We start from the raw sequence: 23,295 nt of genomic DNA, 5'->3' as shown, positions 1-23,295 counted from the left end.
CAGTTTCAGCTGATGAGCTTCACCTTGTAAGGGATGTGTGTGCCCCAGTGCAGGCAATGACATTCTGTGGGACTGACCAACATAGAGCTAAGATCTTTATGAGAACTGCTGCCCAGGAGACATGATAAGACCACTAATTGTGAACCTAAAAGCACTGGATAAATGGCTACAACCAGACGCCACAGAAACTGCATTTTTCATCTCACTCTGCAGTGGCTTATGCCCGTGGTGCTGAAAAACCAGGGTCCTCAAGTCAGCCCCAGCTTCACAAGTCATACGGGCTGCGGAGAATTGCAGCAGGTGTGTGTATGCCGCTGTTTGTAGTGACTCTTGTAAACAAATTCTTGTACTTATTTTTCTGATGTTCCGTAATGACTCAACATTATGACTTTAAACATACAAAAAGCAAACTAAGGTTCCAAACATTTCAGGCATCTAAGATTTCTATTATTAGAACAGGGAACCTCCTATACAACCAGAGAATGAAGGCATACGAACACTAAAAATGAATGTACAATAATCCAACATGTTAGTTTAAGTGTATTTAGCTACTCCGGAGGGTGTTTTTTTCTTCTGTTCCTTTGGGTTTTTCGTTTTTGTGAACATTATATTCTTACTGCCTACTAAGACTATCTGGGTGCAATCTAAGAAAACCAAGTATGGTCTGTCTCAGCGCATTACAGGAGTGTTCTTGTCAAAGACCTAACGCATTGCAAAACTTATACATAATTTATTATAGCCAGGTAAGGGCAAACCAAAGAGAACAGAGGAAACAAGTAATAGCCAGTTTATGCCAAACTGAGTCCACTTCCAAAAATCAACTCCCCCAACCCCGAGAACATTGAAAAAGTTCATGTCAAACAGAACATGTAGACAGGCAAATGATTAAAAAATTCTTACAATAAAATGGCACCTCTAAGCGAGGAAACGGAACGTGCTTTCTGGAGCAGCTTTTACCATGTAAAATACTGACACTTTGGACACCTGTGTACTGACTGCTCTGTTGCTTTGGGAGGCAGATTTTTTGATTCATTGAAGCAACTTTTCAGCACCTATAAGCTATTTGCTTGGATTACTTTAACATATGATACTTTGTTTCCTTTGTTAAGTCACAATATTACCATCAGTTAGGTACTATATCAAAGCACTAGATCAGAAGCAATTTTTGAGGTTAGTTAGCAAACACAGTAACAGTATTACATAGTAATAGTATTGCATGCTGACCTACAACATAGGCTTGACCAGTGTCTTCAATGGATGATGAGTCTGATTCATTTATCTTTCTTTCAGGGCTTCTACTCAAACCTGCATGAGATTTTGAACTTAAAGGGGAGAAGGAGAGAAGGGAAGCCAGACAGAGGGAAAAAGAAGTTGGGAGAGGGAAGGGAAGGATCAATGTAATAAAATAACGGTATGAATAACAAATAAAAACTGATGCACAACGTACATTGACTGTACACAAAGATACTTCAGGGTGCTCAGAGAGACTCTTACTTGTTCAGTTTTAACACTCCTGGTGCTGATCCAGTATCAAATTTCGGCATTTGCTGAAAGACTCTTCCCATTACGTCCTCTAATTTTTGGGAGGAGGAGTCCAAAGCAGTGATAATATTTTTCCGTGCAGGGTAAACTGAGACGTGGCTCTGAGTCAGATCATGAAACGACTTGCTCATGACCCTGGGTCTTTCCTCCCATGAGCTCTTCTCGTTCTTTTCCTTTGAAGAGCCAGGAAGCGGTTGGAAGAGTGAAAGTTCAGAGCAGGACAGCCTCTTCAGAATCTCTGCTTGGACTGACAGAGGTCGGACAGCAAGTCGGTTCAGAGTACTGCTGGCCAGGCTACCTGTACTGATCGCTCGTCCCATGTTAAAACCTTTGACAGACTCAGCATGAAGGTTTAGGCTCCTAAATGAAGCTCTTTCTGTAGAATGTTTTTTAACACAAAAAACAAATAGATTTAAGTTATACAGCAGTGCTAATGTGACATCCTTATATGAAGCACGCATTTTAAATAACCATCTTACACAACGCGTTTTTTACCTTAGCCGTAACGCTCAAGAGTATGTACCATCACCAGAATACAGTCTGCTCAGGCAGCAAAGTCCGGGTTCAATGACGGTATGCTAACTTGACCATATGCTATATTTAAGTCCGTAAATGCAGAATAGCAGAACATTTATCCCATTATGAATATAAAGATTCCTATTCCCTGTTAAACTGAGATGCCTTATAGACAGACACATCACCTCTTTCTGCAAAGCAGATCACGTCTTTGTTTCCACTCAATCTGAAGAGACCTGGAAGACTGTTCTTCCTTGAAGCTACTCTTACACTTCCTCTCCAGAATTTCTTGAGCAAATAGGGCTTCCACACTTCTAAACTATTAGATCCTACCAAATTTCCATCCAATCATTTCTTTGCTTTCTCTCTGTGCAGCTCTAACACTTACGATACAGCTGCACAGTCCTGTGGGCTGAGCAGCATCTCTGCCTGGTAAAAGAGCATCTGTTCACGCAGGTCTGTTGCGCTTGGGGACTTCCTCTGCCAGAAACATCCTAAATGTTTTAGCTCAGACTTGAACAATAAGTGTTGACTGGGGTCTGCCTGACTTTTTGACTCCTGAACTAGCAATCCCATAACTAGCAGAGAGAAACAGGTTTTGGCCTGTAATTAAATTACTCTGCCAGCTGAGTCGTGGGAACTGCCTGGGTCAACGTTCTTAGCTGAAAGCAAGTGCAAGATAATAAAACTTAGCCGAACCCTCTCTTACTGAGAGCAAAGCTGAGCTGCGCTCATTTCTATTAGCCTAACTGCCTCCTGAGGCTAGCAGTTAAGTTCCTGTGGCTTGGCTCTCAAAGAAACTTGATAAGCTGTGGCAACTTGTTTGCTGGTTACAGCCTTTAAAGGAAATCAGGTTATCTGAGCCCTTCATAAACTTTGAAGTTTTGGAGTTAGTTCACAGGGAAGACCGAGGAAAAGCAATCCTTAGCCTTCTACATATTTCTGATTTAAGGTTAATAGATATTGTTTTAAACTCCACACACAGATGGGAAATAAGCTGTTTTAGGAAAGCCTGCCTGCAACTCAAAACGGCTAATGCCTAATGAAAAGCAGCATTTTCCTGCAGCGTTACTAAACGCGCAATTATTCACCATTAAAAACTGTGTTTGACAACTGCAATCTGTACAGCACTGCCATTTGAAAAGACACTGATTCCTTCATTACCTTGGGCAGGAAGCAACTGCAATAGTAACTCAGGCTTTTTCCTGTGCTAAGCTTACAGATAAAGAAGATTTAGTTTTGGAAGACTTTTTTGATATTTTAAAGGTGACTGCTCTTTTCTGGTACACATCAAATACCTGCTGCAGCCATAACCACCAGACAGACTAGATGAGCTGCGTAAGAATGGTTATGCTGGATTAGACCACTGACCCACAAATCTCAGTTTCCCAACTCTGGCAGAAGCTAGCAGTGATGCTTGCTCTTGTCGTGTTCCCATCTTAGGGAAAAGTACCTTGCTAAAATATTTTAAGAGCTCCACATATGACGTCTTATGTATCCTCTGTAGACAAATATAGAGGTACAGCTGTGTATCGCCCAGTGGAATTCCTGAAGCTCCCGTGCAAAATTTTTCTCCTTATAAAAATACATACTGATTGCTACTAAAAACCAAGCACAACAGTCCTTACCAATGTCCTGAGCGTCTTGGTTGCTCTGCCTGGTTCTCATCTGTAACTGGAACTTATGCTGGGAAGAGCAGAGATGCAGAAGATACTGGCAAGTCTTACTAGTGTCAGTCTGAAATGCATGTTTGATACCATCTGATGTGTTCTGCAATGTAATTTTCTTCTTCTATATGATCACACACAAAAAGAAAGTAAAAACAGTGATTTCTTTTAGCCTACAAAGAATTTTGCACTTGCTTGTGCAGCATTCAAATTTCCCGAACCAAAATGCATTAAGGAGAGAGATGTCTGCTTAATATATCAGCTGAAAGTAATCTGACATTTATAAAGTACCACCTTGAAAGAACTTCCAGGCTAGCTGAGATGGTACTATTTAACTGTCACCATTTAAATAGTCTCTGTTATTGTTACTGCTGAATAACAACAGCTAGTATTATTGCATTTTGGAGGATGGGGATTTCTAAAGCCTGCCAGGAAATTACAAGGGCAGCTACCACTAAAAGAGAAAAGGAACGGAACGCCTAGATCTGACACTTAATTATGAAATCAGCAGCTAGTGTTCTAGGGGCTAAATTAATCTTCTTAAGAATTTTTAAACTTCAATTAACCAATTCCTAAAATCCTAGCAAAAATGAAGCAGGCTCCAGCTTTCCAGTAAGTTACCAGACAGACTGAAAAGTATCATTTCAATACCTGCATGAAGGCTAGCAGTTAAATTTCAGCACCTGGTTAAATACTGACACAGGACCACCAGCTTCATGCATACCCATTATGTTGGTTGGCATTGCCCAGATCAAATGTCAGCCCCTGTCATCCAATATCATTTAGCTTAACTACTCTTGGAAATATCACAGCTGAAAAGCAACATAGGTGCATCTCCTAGTTACACTTGGCACCTGCCCAGTAGCCAGTCCTCCACCTGTCAGGACTCCTCCTGGCTCTCCGTCCCTATCCAGTCTCATATGCGCCCTGTGTGGGTAGAGTGCAATAAACGCACAGAACTTCTCCCCATGCTCAGAGTAGACTCTGACCTCTCTCTGCAAGAGCTCTTCTTTCCTTAGAGGGCAGGGAAGCCAGAGTTCACCTCAGAAAAGATCTGTCAAAGTGCATTTCAACACGCAGGTGCTAAAATCTTTTCTGAGGCTAGAAACTCAGCAGCATAGAGTCTATGTTAATAAAAAAAAAAACAAGTCTTAACAACATCAAAATTTCCAATATTATCCCATAATACAACTCAGCCGCACAAGATGCAGTCACAGGCTATGCTGGAAAACATCACCTTAATTTGCAGAAGTGATGAACACAAAAAAACTGTCTGGAGATACAGATATAGGCTCGTACACATAGAGAGAGGGAAAGAGACAGACTGACTTACACTAAAAGATATTTTCTTTGTCTCTCTCCACGGGAAGCGTAGCACAGGCGTGCGGATCCCATTGCGAACTTCAAAAACAACAACTCCTTTTGAACACACACCCAGGAGGATGCCAGTTTGGGATTTCTTTTCAGGCAACACATGATGAAGATGAACTCCATATTCTGCAAGCCTCTGACACATCTGTGCATATCAACGCAACAAAACTTCTAAGAGAGTCTGAAGCTAAGGTTATCACAAGTTCTTACAATCGATGAGGAGAAAAGATTACTCTTTGCCTAGTAGTTCCATTTACGGAGGTTACAGATACCGTGACAACAGAGACATCAGCCCGAAGCGTTCTACACAGTTACAAGTTTTGGTAATATCTCTTGACCTGTCCAACTCCATAGCAAATTAATCAAGTATTTATTAAATCAAACAACAAAACTATGAATACCAAACACTTATAAGCAAATCATAAACTTTCCACAAACCAACTGTTAGCAATGAAGTGTTACTAGTCAGGTGTATTTGTTATTAACACATTTCTTAAACACAGAATTAGATTAACAGTTGAATTCTGTGATCACTTCAAGCTACCACAACTGCTAACAAGCGCTTTCACCCACTTCACGCTCCTGGTCATTTGTTCTTGCTGTATCTTCAATACTGGAACAAGGGTTTGATGCAATGAACTAAATGAGGGAATCAAATTGCTCTCCCGTCCCTCTCCCCAGTGAATTTAGGTTTAACCAGGATCAAGTCTCTCGGTCTTGTTTTCATGTTAATAAAAGCCCAAGTGTTTCTATGCACCCATACTCTCATGAGGCATTTCATACCCTGGCAGACTAAGGATGTGAACCACTACCACTTACCTTCAAAAATTCTAACTCCGTCTCTTTTTCAGAAGCACCTACATAAGTGCTATGCAATTTGGGCAGCTCTTCTTTGATGTAGGACAGATCTAGTTTCTCCATCACTCTTGCCGGTAGATAGTGCTCTAGTCTGAAATAGGACATGCCGTGTACCTACAACATGAAACATTTTTGTGGCAGCATCTCCCGGCACTAGTGTATGAACATGACTGAAGCATAAAGATGAATTTTAAACAGAATCATACATCCCAACACTCAAAACTAAGTAAGCAAAAGGATTTCGAATCTCAGCCCTGAACCAGAGCTGAATTTCACTTGTCTTCCTAACCAAGCCTAAATCTACTTCCGCTAAATAAAGAGGGTTCAATACTCAGATCTTCCAACAGATTCTGCAACAGCCCTTGTCATGGACAGGTTTGGTTTAGGGGAAAAGTTAAGACTGAACAATGGGTATAAGGTGGCATTCACCCTGTCCTTTTGTAACCCCGGGATAGCCTGCAGAAACCCCCCTCAGCCACAATCTAAGATCATTAGCGGAGGGCTAACGTGTAACCTAGCAGCCCGGACCGGTCAGTCAGGTAGAATGTTCCAGAAGGAAGGCGGCCGTCTGCAAACGGTCCACATGAAAATCAGGGATTGAAACCGAACCACTAAGAGCAGGTGTCTAGACAACTTTAACCAATCGCTTGCCTGAGGTCCCAAAGCGGGACAGGGATAAAAGGGGCACCCGCGAGCCCAGCAGCGGCTTTTGTGGCAGCAGCGGAGAGAAGAGAGCTGAATTCACTGGAGAAGCGGCGGTGGCGGTGAAGAAGCAGCAGCCACCAAGAGCTGAAATCACCGAAGAAGCGGCAGTGGTGGAGAAGCAGCAGCCTTGGCGGCCTTTTCCAAGGCTCCAGGACACCAGGCAGCCTTTCCCAAGGCTGCCCCCGCCCCACCGAGGGAAGCTCTCCGCCTCGGCAGGCTGCGGGGGCAGCCGGCACCGCCGTGCCCCCTGACCTGGGACGCTGGGTCAGGCAGCTGGGGATCCCCCCACCGCTACTGACACCGGCGGACACCTGAGTACTCCCCTCATCCCCGCTCCAGGGAGCGGTAACCGAAGCGGCACACTGGCTCGGCTGCGGCCTGCTTACTTGTGTAGAGTGCGCGCGGCAGCGGCACACTGGTGCGACCTCAGGCTTGAAGCAGCACCCCCTTCCCCCCCCCCACCTCGGGCGTGGCCTGCTTGTCCTTCCCCCCCCCGCCCCCCACCCCCGCCGGGGCCTTCCGGCATCACCACCAGGGACCTTCACCTCACCGGCTGGAGCTCCTGCGCGTGTCTGTAATGACTGTAATTGTTCCTGCTCTGTTTCCTGTGGCGAGTTCAATGTGTGGTTACTGACTGATTAACGGTGTATTGTTACTATTGTTATTGTTGTTATCACTAGCTTTTAATTGTTATTGTTACCAGTGATACATGTTAAATTTTGTTATCTGTTTCTGGCCGTTAATTGTGAACTCATTCACAAGCGACAGGGACACCTATACCGCTGCCCGAGCCTTTCTCGCAGCGTGGAGCGCTGTGGGGAGCCGAGCGTGAGGGTGCTCTGCCGTGGGCTCAGCCGCCCCTCCCGGGCCTCCCGTGACTGCCCTGTTCCTATTCTCTGACAAACTCTAAGGAAACTACAACTGCCAACAGCACTCCAGCGGAGCTTCCAAAGCACGGCAGACCCGTCGAGCGCGCGCGGCAGCTCAGAGTCCGTTCAGTAATCAAACGGCAAGAACAGAGTTTCTCAGAGGTGAAATTCATGTTGTACCTCTGCCTGGTAGTCCCCATACTCAGCTTGGAGGGCTAGGGATGCTAATAATAAGGCTGTCTCATCATCACAGTGCATCCTGTCTTCCAGGATGTCCTTCCGCAACTGCAGATAATACTGGTGACAGGTCAGAGTATGTCTAGGGAGGAAAAAACAAAACCAAACCAAACCTTTAGCATCCACCCTTTCAGCAAATTTACACTGTTGGATTAACATCCAACTTCTGCCCGTACGTTTAGGGCTTAAGAGGTTAAGAAAATGGTCATACACTCACTGTATAAGACTGACATCATCCACAAAAAACTTTATGCGAAAGAAGAGAATGAAGCTGACAGGGGGCTTGCTCTTCTTCTTTGATTCTTCTTTCCATCCTTCTGGAGCTACTTTACTTAGCTTTATGTCAGGATCAATGAAGAAAAATTCATTGTCTGCCATGAAGTGAAAGGGAAGCGCATAGGTTAAAAACAACATCAAAACCGTATTTCCTCCAGCTAGAGGATAAACGCTGCATCTCCAATTCTTTGATTTAATTTTGAGCAGTAAGGTTTTCTACTGGCTCAAAATCACTTATTAGCAGAATGGCTATTAAGGGAAACACTGAGCAACAGCAGAAGAAATAATTTTTTTAGTAATCCTAAAAATACTAGTGAAAAAAAGTTATGTTCCTGATAGCTGCAAAACAGGAGCTAGAGGGTCTTTAAACAGTTCTGATGGTCAGTAATTGCACAGCAAAAATTCATTTACTGCAAATATCCCCCTACACTGAACTTCAACTTAGAGAAATATGGAATATTTTTCATACTTCTGACTAAGCCTATCAGAATCCGGAACCCCTACGCCAAAGGAGATTTGAAATTTGACAAAAAAACTAGTAAGTTTTCTAAATCCAAACAGAAACCCCATTTCAAAATTTTTTTATCCCATCGAATTCTAAAATCTCCGTCCTTTTCTCCCTTTCTTACTACTTCTGTTCCATTTATATTTCTGCAAGACTTTTTCAAGGCTTTCTAAATTGCCTGGAGCGCTGGCAGCCTACACGTACAGCCTCCTAAAGGCTTCTATCTCACACCCATATTCTGAGCGCTACGGCTCTACAATAGCCTGCTAGACATGCTGATAGGAAACTTGCGTCTGAGGCTCTACAATAGCCTGCTAGACATGCTGATAGGAAACTTGCGTCTGAACACGTTAGTTTCGCTACGCTGACATCCTCCCTAACGTGCAAAAAAGCCCAGAGAACAACTTCTGGCCTGCTCTAATAGTGACTAATTAACAGCTCAGGCGCAAACTTTTTTTTCCTAAAGGCAACCCCCTCTACACGAGTGGCCCTCCTACACATCCCAGCCTCCCTGTGGGCCTTCCTCCACAGGAGCGTACGACATGCCTTTCACATCCTCTGCATGGCATGGTCAGAGCAATACACCTTGCAAAGGCAACAAGCATCACGAAAGAAAACTCAGCAACAAAAGGAAACAGGCTGCCCACTCTGAGCTGCTGTTACTCAGGCAAAAGTGGAATTTTATTTTGTTCTTCATTGAGGAAGATGTTTTGCCTCAATACAAGAGAACATGACTCAGTTGTGTTTCACATATGCCTCTGCTTATCTATTCTCAACACCACGCTGCTAGTTCTCGTTAGTCTGTACCTCAACAACTGTATCAAACCATTGTTCTTACCTTTTAAAGTAGCCAATCCAAACAAGTGATGCTCCACCAAGCCAATATGGGCAACGACCATATCAAAGACATCTTTACATATCGTTTTGGTATCACAGGTCAGCTCCAGCTTCTGCCCACTTAGAAGCATGACATTTACTTTTCGCCTGGTATCATCATTCTTGCCTTTCTTAGTCTGCATTTTGTGAAATAAAATATCACGACATTCAAGCCCATGGTACAGGTGCATTTGCTGGTTTAATGCATTTCCCCTGCCACTGACCACTAAATAGACCTTTCTTACCAGGATAGACTTTGGTAGATCCAAGGAGATGAATGGCTCAATAGTCATTTTCACAAACTCAGGGCCAAAGAAATTCTGCAAATCACAAGAGTATGAATGAACACTGTGTTGCTAGAACAACAGACTGAGGGACAGTGAACGCTTGTCCAGTAAACACTGCAGAGGAACTGAAGCCTGAAACTAGGAAACTGTGCTGAATTTCTCCCCTGAGATCATTAGTCCAAAGAAACCCATTTTGCCAGCATGCCACACAGATATGCTGGCTGGCTACAGTCTTGATCACGCTACTACTGTGCATATTTCCCTTCCTTTTCTGGGCAAAAAGCAAACACCGTTGCATTATTCACCTTCCTTTAAAATACAGGGCATGAGTTGACTAGTGGGATCATTTGGGTTTATCTCGCTAATCAACAGTACGGCATTGTTAAAGCCTTATGCTCTGCCTTGACAAATCTCTGACTGCAACACATAAGCCGTGTCACCTAAAGACTGAAATGTTTTAGTCCAATTCCATCTACTGTATTCAAATAGAAGTTCTGTGCAATTTCTTTCAGCCTGTAGGCAAAATATAAGTTCTAGTAATCCACTGTCACCGTGAATTGTATGAGGTCGTCTGGCCAAACAGTTAAGAGAACTTTTCTGCAAAATAGCCACTTCAGTACTGCCTTTAGGAACAGGCACAGCATTTGCCTTTTAAGGGAAAAAAACTGCAGTGGTTATGGCCTACCACCTATGGTGCACGCTAAAACCACTATACATGCAAGCCTCTTAGGGGGAAAAAAAAAAAAAATTGGTTAAGGCCTATGTGAAAGAGCTGAGCAGAGTGCTACGGACTGGAGAGCAAGGTGGGGAGTATTATCCTGGATTAGGACAGGAAATTCACTCCAGTCTTGTTTCAATTTTTCCCTACCTCCACCCTCCCCCAAAAAACCCCAATTCACAGAAAGCAGCAGAGGGCATCAAGCTGTCACCTCTTCAAAACATCAGCCACTGCATTTACACATTTCTCTGTCTCCATCTTCCTCTGTGATATTATACTTTATCCACACACCAAGACAGCTGGGAAAGGAAAGAGGAGTTTGGAAGGTGATTCAGTGTGAACACAAGGGCTATATGAATCCTGTCTGTCTCTCTTTCTCTTCCCAGCTTGTTCGTTTAATAACCTCTGATGCTAGCAGAGCACATCTACCTCCTAAACACAGAGGAACAAATGCCAATGGCAGTGGCTGAAAACACAGATTACAGGACAAAAACGCATCCTAATGAAGTTAGGATGCTATACAGTCTAACAACGAAGTGGCTGACAGATGCAACTTTTAGTAAGGACTCGCTGTCTAATTTAGTATCTTTTCCTGTTGCTTTAGGCTACATAGCCAATAATGCCACAAAATCTCAGAACTTTACCTTGTAACAGTAGGTCTGTCCTATCGAGACAACACCAACCACCTCGCACTTACTGTGGTAATAACTGTTTATTAGAGAACCCAGCTTTTAAATACCACAGATTTGAATTTCAGTTGAGACACTGCTCTGTATGAAAGAAGGTAAGAGTTCACCTGAGGTCAAAGCATTACCCTCAGTTTTCTTTGTGTCATGGCCGTTTCCAGGGCTATTTCTCTCAGTGGATCTCTGGTGATGTCAAGCACTGAGGACCTAATTGCATCTCCCGGGTAGAGGTTAGGTCGGGACTGCCTAAGAGCCATTCTGGCTTGCAGTTGCATCATTTCTTCTTCCTGACGCTTCAGCATCACTTCTTGACTTATCAGACTGCCTTCAAATGGTGCTTCATGCTGCCTACTGTATAGTTAGAGAGGATGAAAGAAATTACTGGTGCGACTAAGATACTCTTCTGCATTAAAATGTTATGGTTGCAGGAGGAGTTTAAGAACTTATATAAGTGGAAACCTCAGGAACAAAAACTAGCCAATATAATACACTACTTTAAACACATTTATTCAGCAACCGGAAGGTTAACACAAAGCGTTCCTCGCTTGAAGCGCTCTACAGCAATGGATCAATATGGAAAATAAGTGGAACATACTAAGTTTCCACAGTTGCCTGTCATTTAGTTATATGAAAATAAACCCTCAACTACAGTGTAAAGAAGTCATGACGCTACAAAACCAGTGAATCAATACAAAACCAACAAATCTACAGCAGGAAGAAAACATGAGCGCTCTGAAAATGCTAAAGTTTCTCTGCTCAAGCAGGGACTGTGAGAAAGGCATGCTTGAAAAGTTGCTGTTTAAAAAACAAAAACAAATGTACTTTATATAGGCACATACCGCTCCAATTACTTCTTCTACAGCAATTCTTTACAAGCTCCTTGCCAAGCGTTGTATTTTATTACCTGTATTTTCCTCAACAGTAGCATAGCTTAACATATGTGCTATATTTTACTTAAAATATTTGCTCTGTTTTATATTCATCTACATTTCAACATCCTATATTCTAAATTATTCTAAATATCATATAATAAAATTTTTTCATCATCTTATTTTGCTAAAACAAAGAACACCATAAAACTTTTTCTCTTTTCAACTCTTAATAAGAGTGAGTTGGTTGATAAGTAGTCATCACAAAAAATTAAATCAAAGAGCCCAAATGGATTATCTGAAAGAAAAATCCCACAGTAGCACTTTTGAAAAACAGTGCAACCTATCCTCCAGTTCCTATCTCAGCAGGTATCGATCTCAAACGTTTTACAAATTTTATTCTCCATCAAAGCATCAGGAAAGAAATCCATGTCCTATTTTGGGTAGAAAAAGCAAGAACGACAACCGTTTTTTACCTGAAAACTGGGACGCCAGGAAACGAAAAAATGGGAAAGAACAAGAGAAGAAAAAGAACAACAGCTCCCACTTCCCTTCCTCTTCCCTCTACCACCCCTGCACTTATGGAAAATCATCTCTAAACCAAAAACTAAATATAAGCCAATCAAAGCTTCTTTTAGAAATGTTAAAGAAGGGGGGGAGGGGGGGGAAGCCCTTCTCCCTCCACTTACATAATGTACAGAGGCAATTTTTAAGACAAATGGATTGAGGAAACTAATGAGACTTGCACTCATCGAAAACCACATTTGGTACTTCTAAGCCCAGTGTTAAGTTTTGACAGTACATTGGAATAATGAAGAACATGTAAGAGGAAAGAAAAAGTATTTGAAATCTTGCATACCTTATCACAAAAGTTCAGGAAGGTAGAGAAAGTCCTGCACTGGCACAGCCACTCATACTGAAAGCTTATTTACAGCCTTTTAAGGACATGAAAGTATATATGCTCACTTTTTTCAAAACCAAAAGATATGTTTGATGAATAACAAATCAGTTATAGACTAAGAGAAAATGCCCCTGTCCAGACCGTGCTAATCTGTGTGCATGATTCTGAATTTACTTCCATCTTTTCACAACAAAGTTTCTAATGAATGCCAACAGTATGAGCAGCGCCTCATACTGCATCGTCTTAAAATTTCTGACATTTAAGTTAGTTTCATTGGCTAGCATACCAAAAAAGTCCTCGTGTAAGAGTTATGCCATTGCAAGAGGGTCCAAACAGTAAAATGCCATTCACGTGCCAAGACCTGAGCAAAACTGTACTGAGGTTCCTGAAATGGAATTTCAAGGAAGATACACAGTAGTTACAGGAAAATTGATTCATGCAGCCCGTTATCCTTTCCATTGTGCTGGGCTTTCATAGCATTGCTCCCCTTCTCCCTCCGCTCTTCCTTTCTCCAACATTCTTAATGACATACTCACAAAAGGATAGAGTAATGAGAAAAGGCCTCAGACCTGCAAAGACTTGTGAACATGCTCAGCTTTCCACAGGGAAGGGGCTGATTAAATATCAACGTATGTGGGAACATTCACAATGAACTAACTTAAACATGCCCACAAGCACTCTTGAGATCAAGGTCTAAGGATGGGCTCTGAAATGAAAAAGCAAAACAAAACCAAAATAGACGTTTATGTTCAGAAAGTGTTTATGAATTAGCAACGATGATATGAAAAAATGAGACACGTTGCAACTGGCTATATCTGAAAACACTTGCTAATCTGAAAACCCCTAATGATGAAGAAATTGCCTTTTTAATAACAAGCATACAGATCTGTGCAATAGAAGTAATCAAAAATTATTTGTGTAAAATACTATCACGATGCTAATTTATCTTCTCAGTTCACATGCGTTAGTTCTTCTGAGAAGTTGAGCGCAGGGAGAGAGAGCGAGGAAGCTCAAAAAACGTAATGCTTCAAAAATTTTCTGAACACAGTATATAAAAACTATTAACCCACAGAAATAGCAGACTTTGACATCACGGATAAGTAAAATAAACTCAAGCTTGGTCCGACTGTTAACTTTCTATGAAGGGTGGCAGCTTGATTCATTCTTTAGGTTCCAAAACAAGGAAAGTACCTCTCACTCTATAGAAGAGATGACAGGTACAGCTCTTTTGAGAAGTTCAGAATAACCAATCACTGCAACAAAAAAACCAAGTTACATTCCTAACAGATAACATCATAGAAGCGTGCTTTCTGCAGTTATCCGCCCGACAAATTTGGCCGCTACTCTGTATTTTCATCAATGCTTGATTGCTAACCAGAATCTCACAGTTACTTATTAACCCAAAGATGGTAAGTGACTAATCAGCTCAAATGCTGACTATTAAAGCAGCAAGTGAAGTAACTGCTCACCTAGTGTACTTACCAAGAATTTACCAGGTATTGGACCACAAAAGGAAGTTGGAGGAAAGGAAGTAGTAGGCGTTCTCCAGTGCATAGTGCAGTGGAAAGACCAGGAAGAGGCTGAGAAAGAAGGATATATTTCGGTAGGGGAAGAAGGAGATACAAATGGAATCTATTGGATAACTGGAAGGAAAAGGAAACAGAAGGAAGAAATCCGTGTCAGCTGCTGCTCCTAGAGAGAAAAAGGAAGAAATAGTAAAGGAGGAAAAAAATCAATAGGACAAGAAATGAGAAGTACAAGAAGCAAAGAGGAAAAACAGGCACAAGTACCCATTGCTATGACAGAAAGCATGCCGAGAAGTTTAAAGGATAGCAGTCACAGAATATGAGAAGGGTTTGAACGTACTCTTGAACTACTGAAAAATCTATGGCTTCTGCTAGTTTAGGAGTAAGCCAGTCTACCTCGACAGCACACGTCTCCGGCTGATAAAACTCAACAGCCTCACTGGTCTTTTGATATTGGCAGCAGATTCCTGGAAATCAGAATTCCACCACTGGGTACATAGCTCACTTTTACAACGGTTGTTTCACAGATAATTAAGCACATTCCCTCTACAGACATGCCACAAGAGCAGTAAATGTAAAATGTTTTTAAGTACAGATGGTATCTCTGAACAGAGAGAAAAACACTAAAACATGCTCCCAAGTGCTGAAGGGATTCAAGTAATGGATTAAGTCACATGCACTTCCCCAAACCCTGAAATCAAACAGCAAACCAAAAATTACAGTCAAGGGTATAGTCAAACAAATAAGCATTACTAACACGAGGCTGAAAAAAATAATTACAGCAATTTACAATCAAGCAGGATATAGAATTTTGCCACCCCTCCAAAAAGGTCAACTTTGAGAATCTGTTCTTCTTAGATTTATTTGTTATCAAGAATTTCACTTCCAGACCTTACGATTCTTAAATTATAAAAGCTGTGCTCTTCTGTAACACAGGACACTTCAAAGGTGCAACATGCTCAGAACATGCACTGTTCTGAGTAAAAATAGTACATTTCTTAGAAATTTACCTTCTGAACTACCTGCCATCTTTGATGGTACTCCTTTTTACACCTGCTAGCACTGCAAAGTTTTAACAGCTGTTGAAGAAAGATAAAGAGAAAACTGTCTTCTATTTAGCTCACGTAATTAACATAAATGTTATCTAAGTATTATTGTAGGACGACATTTCGCTCTTGGCTGCCTTACTGCTTTTCAGTGGGTCTACAAAGTTGTAAAATTAGTTTTCAAAAAAATCTTTTCAGGAGCTTAGCCAAATTTTTTTGGTATTGGATATATTTACTGGTCAGATACTTAGGTAAAATGCCTTTTTCACATTGTGAAAATGGGGGAAAAGTATGAAAATAGGGAAAGGAACATCTATGGTACCCTTCCACGCCATTTTTACATACATACAGAGTGTTGTCTTTCAGCAAAGGCACAGAGGGGAGACCAAGCAAAAAAGACAGATTCAAAACTATTAAGCTTTGGAGTAAGACTGTACAAGAACATACAGTCAAAGTTTGTTCCACTGGTAAGCAAAACAGGTGATTCTATGCTGCACTTCTGGTTTTCATGTATGTACAAATTACTTTCATGAGAAGGTACCAGGCTTAACAGACCAATATAAAATAAAATAAGACAATGTAAGGTGAACCATGAGAAAGTACGTTCTCACTGTTTTACCAAGGCATTTTCACTTGCATAATAGGCCTGATTCATTTACAACAATGTGCCTTGTTTACATATCACATACTTCTTTCCATTTTTGAAACAACTTGAAAATAGAAACAGAACTTCCTTATCAGCACCCACCAGTTATTGCTGTTTTACCCTGAAGAGTAGCTATAGCGTTGAATTTGCAGCTTTCCTGTGTTGAACTGAAAGCCACTGCAGAAACAATGGCGATTTAATAGTAGCGATCACATGAAAAAAAAAAAAAAAGGGCACAGAAGCTGAGAAAGTTATAAGCTTATTCTGTAGTCACAGAACTCATAATCTATTTTGCCATTTTAGTATGAAAGTATTCAGGTGCTAAAATAGCATAACATGCAAAGTGGATGTCTTTCTAACAGGGTTACATTGAACACAAACCTGTAACCTGAGCCCTAGAAAATTTGCCCTAGAAGCTCATGTACTAGCCAAAATCCCCTTAGATGAAGGCAGACTGCATTGCTAAGACTGCCTGCACGCTGCAGCAAAACACATACGCTGCTATATGAATAAATACCATACTCCTGCCAATAAGGCAGCGTTCACCCAGCTAAGCAATGCCTATGGATTCCTCCCCCACAAGAAATGTCAATACATACATTTCTAAACGACATTCTGTGCTTTGAGCAAAGCACAAGTGGTAAGAAAACCAATGCAGCTGCTCAGCAGATCACTGAAAGCCATAAAATTCCCAAGTTACTGTTCCCTTGTTCATCCATCCTCAGACACAGTCCTTCCTGAGACCCTGCCTTACGCAGATGCACTGAGAGTACCCAATACAGTACAAGAAGCAGATGTTCTTTTATTTTAATCTCAGCGTTCAAAGCATGGCTCTACTCCCTACTCACCGCACATTGGCCTATATGCTACATGAACGAGGGGGACACACCTGACAGCCTTGCCACGCTACCTGAAACAGGAGGATTCCCATTAAGCCTATACTGCAACATACAAACACTCTAAAATATCGAGCACAGCAGCAATCCTTCTCCTAATCTCCCCCAAACAAGGCAAAAAGCTGTTGAGAGATGGTTCTGTTCTTGTAATGGGGTAAAGGGAGAGGGGGAAAACAGACGTGTACTTTTTTTCTACTCCACAAGAGCTATTTCAATCATTTTGGTCAAGCATTCCAAGGTGATTCAGCATCTGGCAGAGACCAAAAGAGAATTTTCCGCCTAGAGGGTCAACATTCCTAAAAATTCTCAAACATTTAGAAAGTAGTCACTCAAAACCTAGCAGGTACTGCTACATATGCTTCTGCTAAAAGATTATGCGCAAAGCAGAACCTCTTTTCAAAAGGAATACTGATAAACAGCACAGAGTCTTTATGAAAAAAGGAAAAAAAATAGATGTAATATTCAAATCCATAGCATGATAAAACATATTTCAAAGAGCACAAATCATTGCTAAGTTGGCCTACCTAAGCAGTGTTGAGCTTCTACAAAGAAAAAAAAAAACAATCACAGCAACATAACCCTAGAATTTGCCAGAGAAGCAACCAAACGTGTGACTTTTGGCTTATTTCAAGGCAATTGCATGCTATCGTTTCCCTATTAAATGAATACATTTCAAAACAATCCTTACTGATATCAACACTTTCTAAAACATTCCCTTCGAAGAATACTATTGAAATAAAAATGATGAAATATTTCTAAGCAGAACATAATTTGTGACCTTCTGGCAGATAAAACCACTAGCTAAAGTACAACACAGTCTCCATTAAATATGGGAGTTGAATTTGTACTCTTAACTGGTATAGTTACCTCTATGCCATGGCACATCATGAGACTTCTACTGACTGTGATACGCAATTCCGAAGTAAGCTGTTACCTTCAAGGCACAACATGCAACTGACTGAACGCTAAACAAAAGTCAGGATCATAATGAAAAACTTGCTTGTAAATTTAGAATAACTTCTGTGATAGAGACGACGCGCTCTAAGACACATTGTTTTCACGTGGTTTACCTTGCTCTCTGAGAATTAGCTTGACTTGATGTTGAGATATCATCAGCGCCTGGTAAAGCACCACTGGTATCATCCCTCTTGAAACCTTCACTTCTTCTCACTAAGAAACGAAAACACAAATTAACACCTGACCAGGCTACCAAACATAAGACAGCAATCCTATCTAAAAATCAAGGATTTGTCCGTCATATGAGGTTACTCAGAAGGGATCCAGTTTATATGTTCTGCACAACAGAACATATAAACAGGCATTACAGTATTGGACAAACTAGCAATATGAAATTGATCCCAGTTTTCAAAGAGATCCTATTGTTTCCCTCACTGAAGATAACTGCTACGCAAGTCCTTTGAAGGAGAATACTGATGAAGGCTTAAAAAATACAATAACAGTACACAAGCAATCGCATAACCACCATTCTGATATGAAATGTTTCTTTTTCAGCCAAGAGTTGAGACATTTAAATTGCACAAACATCATACAAAACCATTCCAGAACAGAATTAGAGCAGCTAGATCAGGCAATAACGCATCCAATTCACAAGAAGGGAGTTAAGAAACCACTAAATTACTGAGCTCGCATGTTTAATTCTAGTTCCTGGAATTTGATTCTTTGATTAATCAAATAGTGATTTTTTTTCTTTTTGTAATTAGCAAGTGCTACCCTGCTTGTAACAGTCATCTCCTTTGCCAATGTTTTCCTGCAGCAACACCTGAGATGCTACACTGAAAGCCTGATTTCACAAAGCACTTCACTTCCACCTCTTACCGTCCCCTCAACAAACAGATCTAGCAGGAGAGCTCTTGCATAACACATCCACAGCCACGTTGATTTTAAAATTGTGCTTTTTGACTGTCATTTCACAGAGTCCAACAATAGTACTAGCAGCCAAATAGCAGCTCTCTTTCACCTTTTCAGTCTTAAGAGCTGTTGACCTTGGATCACAACACATAAGCAGCTAAACAGCAATAGGTAGAATAATAAAGGAAGCAAGTTACAGGAGCCTGCACCTCAACACTGAGCTTGTTACTTGCTACTTGTTACTGCTCTTTAGGCTTCTGGCTCAGGAGGTGGGGGGACAGACAATAAAACGAGGAAGGCGCTGAGAGAGTCCTGAATATGCGGAGGTGGAGGCTGGAATTCTGCAGAGGTATGTGGAAGGACAACGGAGGAGGAGGCCGTGGAATAAGCCTGATGCAGGTTTCGGGATTCAACTCACAGCTTGGCCAATTGGCACTCTAGCACCTAAGACACACAACACTCAAGCCTATCAATTATTTCCCCATATTCTTTCAAATGACTGGAAACTAGAACAAGAACTCCAATGAGCAGCTCATGCCTACAGCTTGTCATGGCTAGAACGTGAACACAACGGTGGGGGAAATTAAATGACCTGAAATGAAATCCAGCCATCAGCCATTTCTCAAATCAGCCTGAAATTCAGTGACTGAAACAAAAAGCAGTTACTGAAGTCATCACTTTCCTAATTGGAACGTCCCATCACTGAGATATAGGCAGTGCAAAAAGTTTTAGTCTGGGATTCACACCTTCCTAGCACATTGCACGTTCCTTCCTGTCTTCCTTCAGTTGTTATGAAATAAATCCGCTTCTTGCTCTTTGCAACTGTTCTACAGCCAGAAACAAATAAGTCTGGGCAAACTACTGAATGACTAATTACCAACATAAAAGTAAAAACCATAACCAAAGAACTTACGTATTGCTTAAACCTCCCAAGGAGAGAGATGGAAGTCAGATGAGTGGTTGGACAATTTAGGATTTTAGGCTAATTTTGGGCCACAGTCTGTTCTTCATCCTTTGACGACCACCTCCTCCTACTGTTAGGCCTCTACTTTCTGTTTCAAGTCTTCCCTTCCTTCTACACCAACTACTCCTAAGCTCCTCACCACTAAAGCTGGTCCCAGCTCTAGAATCACAGCTCAAGTAAGGAGCACAAACAGCATCAGGAGGTGCCAGCACCTGCTAGTATCATCCAACCCTTCAGCACCTGGCATTAAGTCTACTAGATGCCCCGATGATTATCAACGTGCCTGCAATGAGAGAGGCAAACTGCTTCCTGCACTGTACAAAAGGACATACGCAGGCCACATATAGTGCAGCTATAGATATTCTCTTTGGTTTTCTTCACTATTCTAGCACTTCGTTCAAAAAAGAAAAAAGAAAAAAGATAGTTTAAAGCATTTTCTTCCAGGCTGTGCTTCCATCCTGTGCTAAAAAAACCTCTTTCTGCCATGTATCAGCCAACAGCTCTTCATACTGCCTCCTGCTTTTCAAAGTCACTAATTTTGTGGAACTTTCTTAAAATTCATCATATGAATAGCCTCTTTTACTTATTGTAATTGTTTGCATTACACCGAAATCTCTGGCTTCTGTGTTATCAACAACCAACTTTTCCCTTGCAGTAATGCTCACTAAAATCAAAAGAATTAAGCCATACATGTTCCATATAAAGCTTTTGTAATGTACAAAATGTACACAATGTAGTGTACAAACATACACCAGCAAACATTTAATCATTTTTGGGCCTCTGAAGGCTACACAACTCATTTAAATCAAACACTCCATAAAAAGTTAACCATTGCCAGCTTTTCCTAAAAAGTTTGCTTTCAGAACGCCAAATATCAAACTTGTTTCTGAACAGACTGCCAATTATGCTGACCTGTACACAATACTGTAATTACATGGGATCATCTTACTACTTCATATTTCTGGTAATTACCAAGTCTCCTACTAAAGCTTTAACTTCCTTCATGTTTGTTGAATCTATTTTTCACCTTTAACTTCTTTTTCTGGTTTTAAGTTCTATCTATCTATTTATTTGTTTTTTAAACACAGGTCTTACCTTGCCTGAAATCTGGTTCCGAAGAAATAATAGATGGACTTTCACTCGAAGTACTATAGACATCACTGTGGTAAGATTTGTACCTTCTCAAAGGCTCTGAAAGTTTAAATAAGGGTATCAGAAGAGTAAAAGAGTAACAATTCTAAGGCAAATTCAAACATAGTGGGACTTTGGAAATTTGACCCTTTCAAAATATTTAAACCTTCTTTGGCTATGGAGTTTGTAAATAAAGCAAACGTATCAGGAGACGCTGTGCAGTCCCAGTCTCTCCCTATAGCCTGTCATTCGGCAGTTCGCTTTCCCTCTCTTGGCTGACCTGACAGATCCACCTCCTCTGAACTTCTCTCTCATGGCCACTCCCAAGCTAAAACTGATAGTTTAAAAAAAAAAAAAAAAAAAAAAAAAAAAAAGAGCAGACTAAAACATTTCGTCTACATCTCTCACGCAGAAAACAATCAGGACTCAGTCCCTGTTTCCTTCACTATGAAAAAGCAAAAATACCTAGAGAGATAAAGCAGGACCTGAAGAATTATAATTCACTCAGCTTAACTCTGACATCCAGAAAATATGACTAAATAATCGATTAATGAGTCCTTCCAGGATATTCAGTTAACCAGAACAGCTAAATGGATTTGATGAGAACAAACGAAGACAACACAATCTCAGTTTCTCCTCTGAATGGATTCTGTAAATAACACACTGAAGTAAAGGAATCAGTAGTGGAATATGTCCTTGATATTAGCAACAACATCCCAAGACTTTCTTGTGTATAACCCAATGAACAACCACATAGTGTGTTTACAGGCAGAAAACAAGAGCCACATTTGGAGATTATCAATGCTTCACTGTCCAACCGAGAGGACACTTTAGGTTGCTTTCTCTTCCGGAAGGCTGCCTTTGGCTCAGTTAGTTAACATTTTTGAAAACAAGAATGATATAGAGAAAACACATGTAACAGCTGTAGATGAGACTGACTGGAACAGGCTGCAGGAGAACAGTCTCTTCAGGAGAGGAGGAGGATAACCAAAAAAAAAAAAAACACAAATAAAACCAAAATGAAACAACTTGATAAATTGGAGAATTGATCTGAAAACTAACAACAAAAGATTCTGTAAAGACAAGTGCAAATCACTGCAGTCAGGAATACAAATGTAGGAATACACAGTGGGGAACAACTGAGCAGGCAGTATCAAGAGATGTGAGGTTAGAGCAGATCACAGCTTGAAAAGATGTGGATCATCATCAAGAATGAAGTTGCTAAGAGAAAAATCTTGTTAACAAGACTATTATACAGAAGAAACGAAAGCGTACGTTCTACTCAACCAGAGCTGCCGAGGACACAACTAGAGAACTAAGCTCATTTCAGACGCGGGGCAGGGGCAGACAAATTCAGCAATTTTGCTTCCCCTCTCCAGAAGGAAGCAATAAAACCAAAAGGTATGAAGCTCATACAATATAATCCCTGAGTAACCGTTAAATGAAACGGCTTTACTTTCTCTACGCAAGACATGAATAAAAGTGAAACACACAAAAATGAGGGAGATGGGCAAAGGCCTCCAGTACGCAAAACGCTTTTATAAAGAGAACAGTGACCTGCTGTTTGGAAAAGAAAAAAGTCAGTTAAATCTACAGGTTAAGAAATTTAGCTCAGATACCAGAACAATTTTCTAAGTAAAAGGGCAATGGAACAAACGAGCAGATTAACTAGGAAGGTTGAGAAACCCTTTTGATCGGAGACTTTTAAAGAAGAATTAAATAAAGACAATCTAAGGATGGTTGATCAAACCTGAATGCAACAGCTTAAGGCTTTGAGGAGCAAGTAGTGTGCAGACAGGCTCTGCACCAGTACAGGCTTTCTCCTTGCAGCATCAGAGCCTGCGTTAAAAGTATTTTTTCCCTTCTACTCTATTTAAATTGGGAAGACTTGAGGGACTGTTAGGAACTGTAGCATACTAATACCTGCATGATCTGAAGCAGTTTTAAACTTATTTTTAAAAAGCAATACATTTTTTAGTTAATAGGTAATAGTCTTAAAACAACATCTTGAAACAGAGTTTAAACCTCATCTACCTTTATTTTTACAAGCTAATTTCAGATACTGCAAAAAGGAATCAGAGCTTCCATCTTCCAAGCTCCAGAAAACAAAACACCCAGAGAGGCAGCTGACAACACTACTTATTTAGACTTCCCAGAGTAGCATGGAAAACTTTAAATAGGAAAAAGGCAGGAAAAGATATTAGATGATGCAATACACCAAGACTAAGGACTAGTGCATGTCAATTTTGGAATATGTTTCCAAAACCTTCTTCCAGGAAGAGAGGCATTTTTTGCATTTCTCCTTGGATTGCACAGTTCTCTACTGTCCCAGCA

At 40.9% G+C, this 23,295-nt stretch overlaps 1 protein-coding gene across 6 annotated transcripts in view; it reads right to left on the bottom strand.

Annotated features, from left to right (window-relative positions):
* The window catches only part of PTPN13 (protein tyrosine phosphatase non-receptor type 13), a 132,350-nt gene that overhangs the window by 33,263 nt on the left and 75,792 nt on the right, over window positions 1–23,295 (bottom strand). For 2 of the 6 annotated variants that reach the window (XM_068941443.1, XM_068941440.1), the window contains 12 exons: window positions 20,926–21,021; window positions 18,068–18,167; window positions 11,242–11,464; window positions 9,668–9,742; window positions 9,385–9,559; window positions 7,983–8,136; window positions 7,709–7,847; window positions 5,916–6,068; window positions 5,059–5,241; window positions 3,687–3,849; window positions 1,495–1,918; window positions 1,225–1,322 (listed from right to left, as the gene is read on the bottom strand). In XM_068941443.1, coding sequence (XP_068797544.1) covers window positions 1,225–1,322; window positions 1,495–1,918; window positions 3,687–3,849; window positions 5,059–5,241; window positions 5,916–6,068; window positions 7,709–7,847; window positions 7,983–8,136; window positions 9,385–9,559; window positions 9,668–9,742; window positions 11,242–11,464; window positions 18,068–18,167; window positions 20,926–21,021 — 1,983 coding nt within the window. Of the gene's footprint in view, window positions 1–1,224; window positions 1,323–1,494; window positions 1,919–3,686; window positions 3,850–5,058; window positions 5,242–5,915; window positions 6,069–7,708; window positions 7,848–7,982; window positions 8,137–9,384; window positions 9,560–9,667; window positions 9,743–11,241; window positions 11,465–13,452; window positions 13,571–14,365; window positions 14,449–18,067; window positions 18,168–20,925; window positions 21,022–23,295 lie in introns of those variants that run through there. The other 4 variants (XM_068941441.1, XM_068941442.1, XM_068941444.1 and 1 more) reach the window with 3 other exon arrangements.

The sequence above is a fragment of the Struthio camelus genome, chromosome 4 (genome assembly GCF_040807025.1).
Source record: "Struthio camelus isolate bStrCam1 chromosome 4, bStrCam1.hap1, whole genome shotgun sequence".
NCBI lineage: Eukaryota > Metazoa > Chordata > Aves > Struthioniformes > Struthionidae > Struthio > Struthio camelus.
Note: the sequence above shows the minus strand (reverse complement) of the source record. Positions and strands in the feature narration are given on the sequence as shown.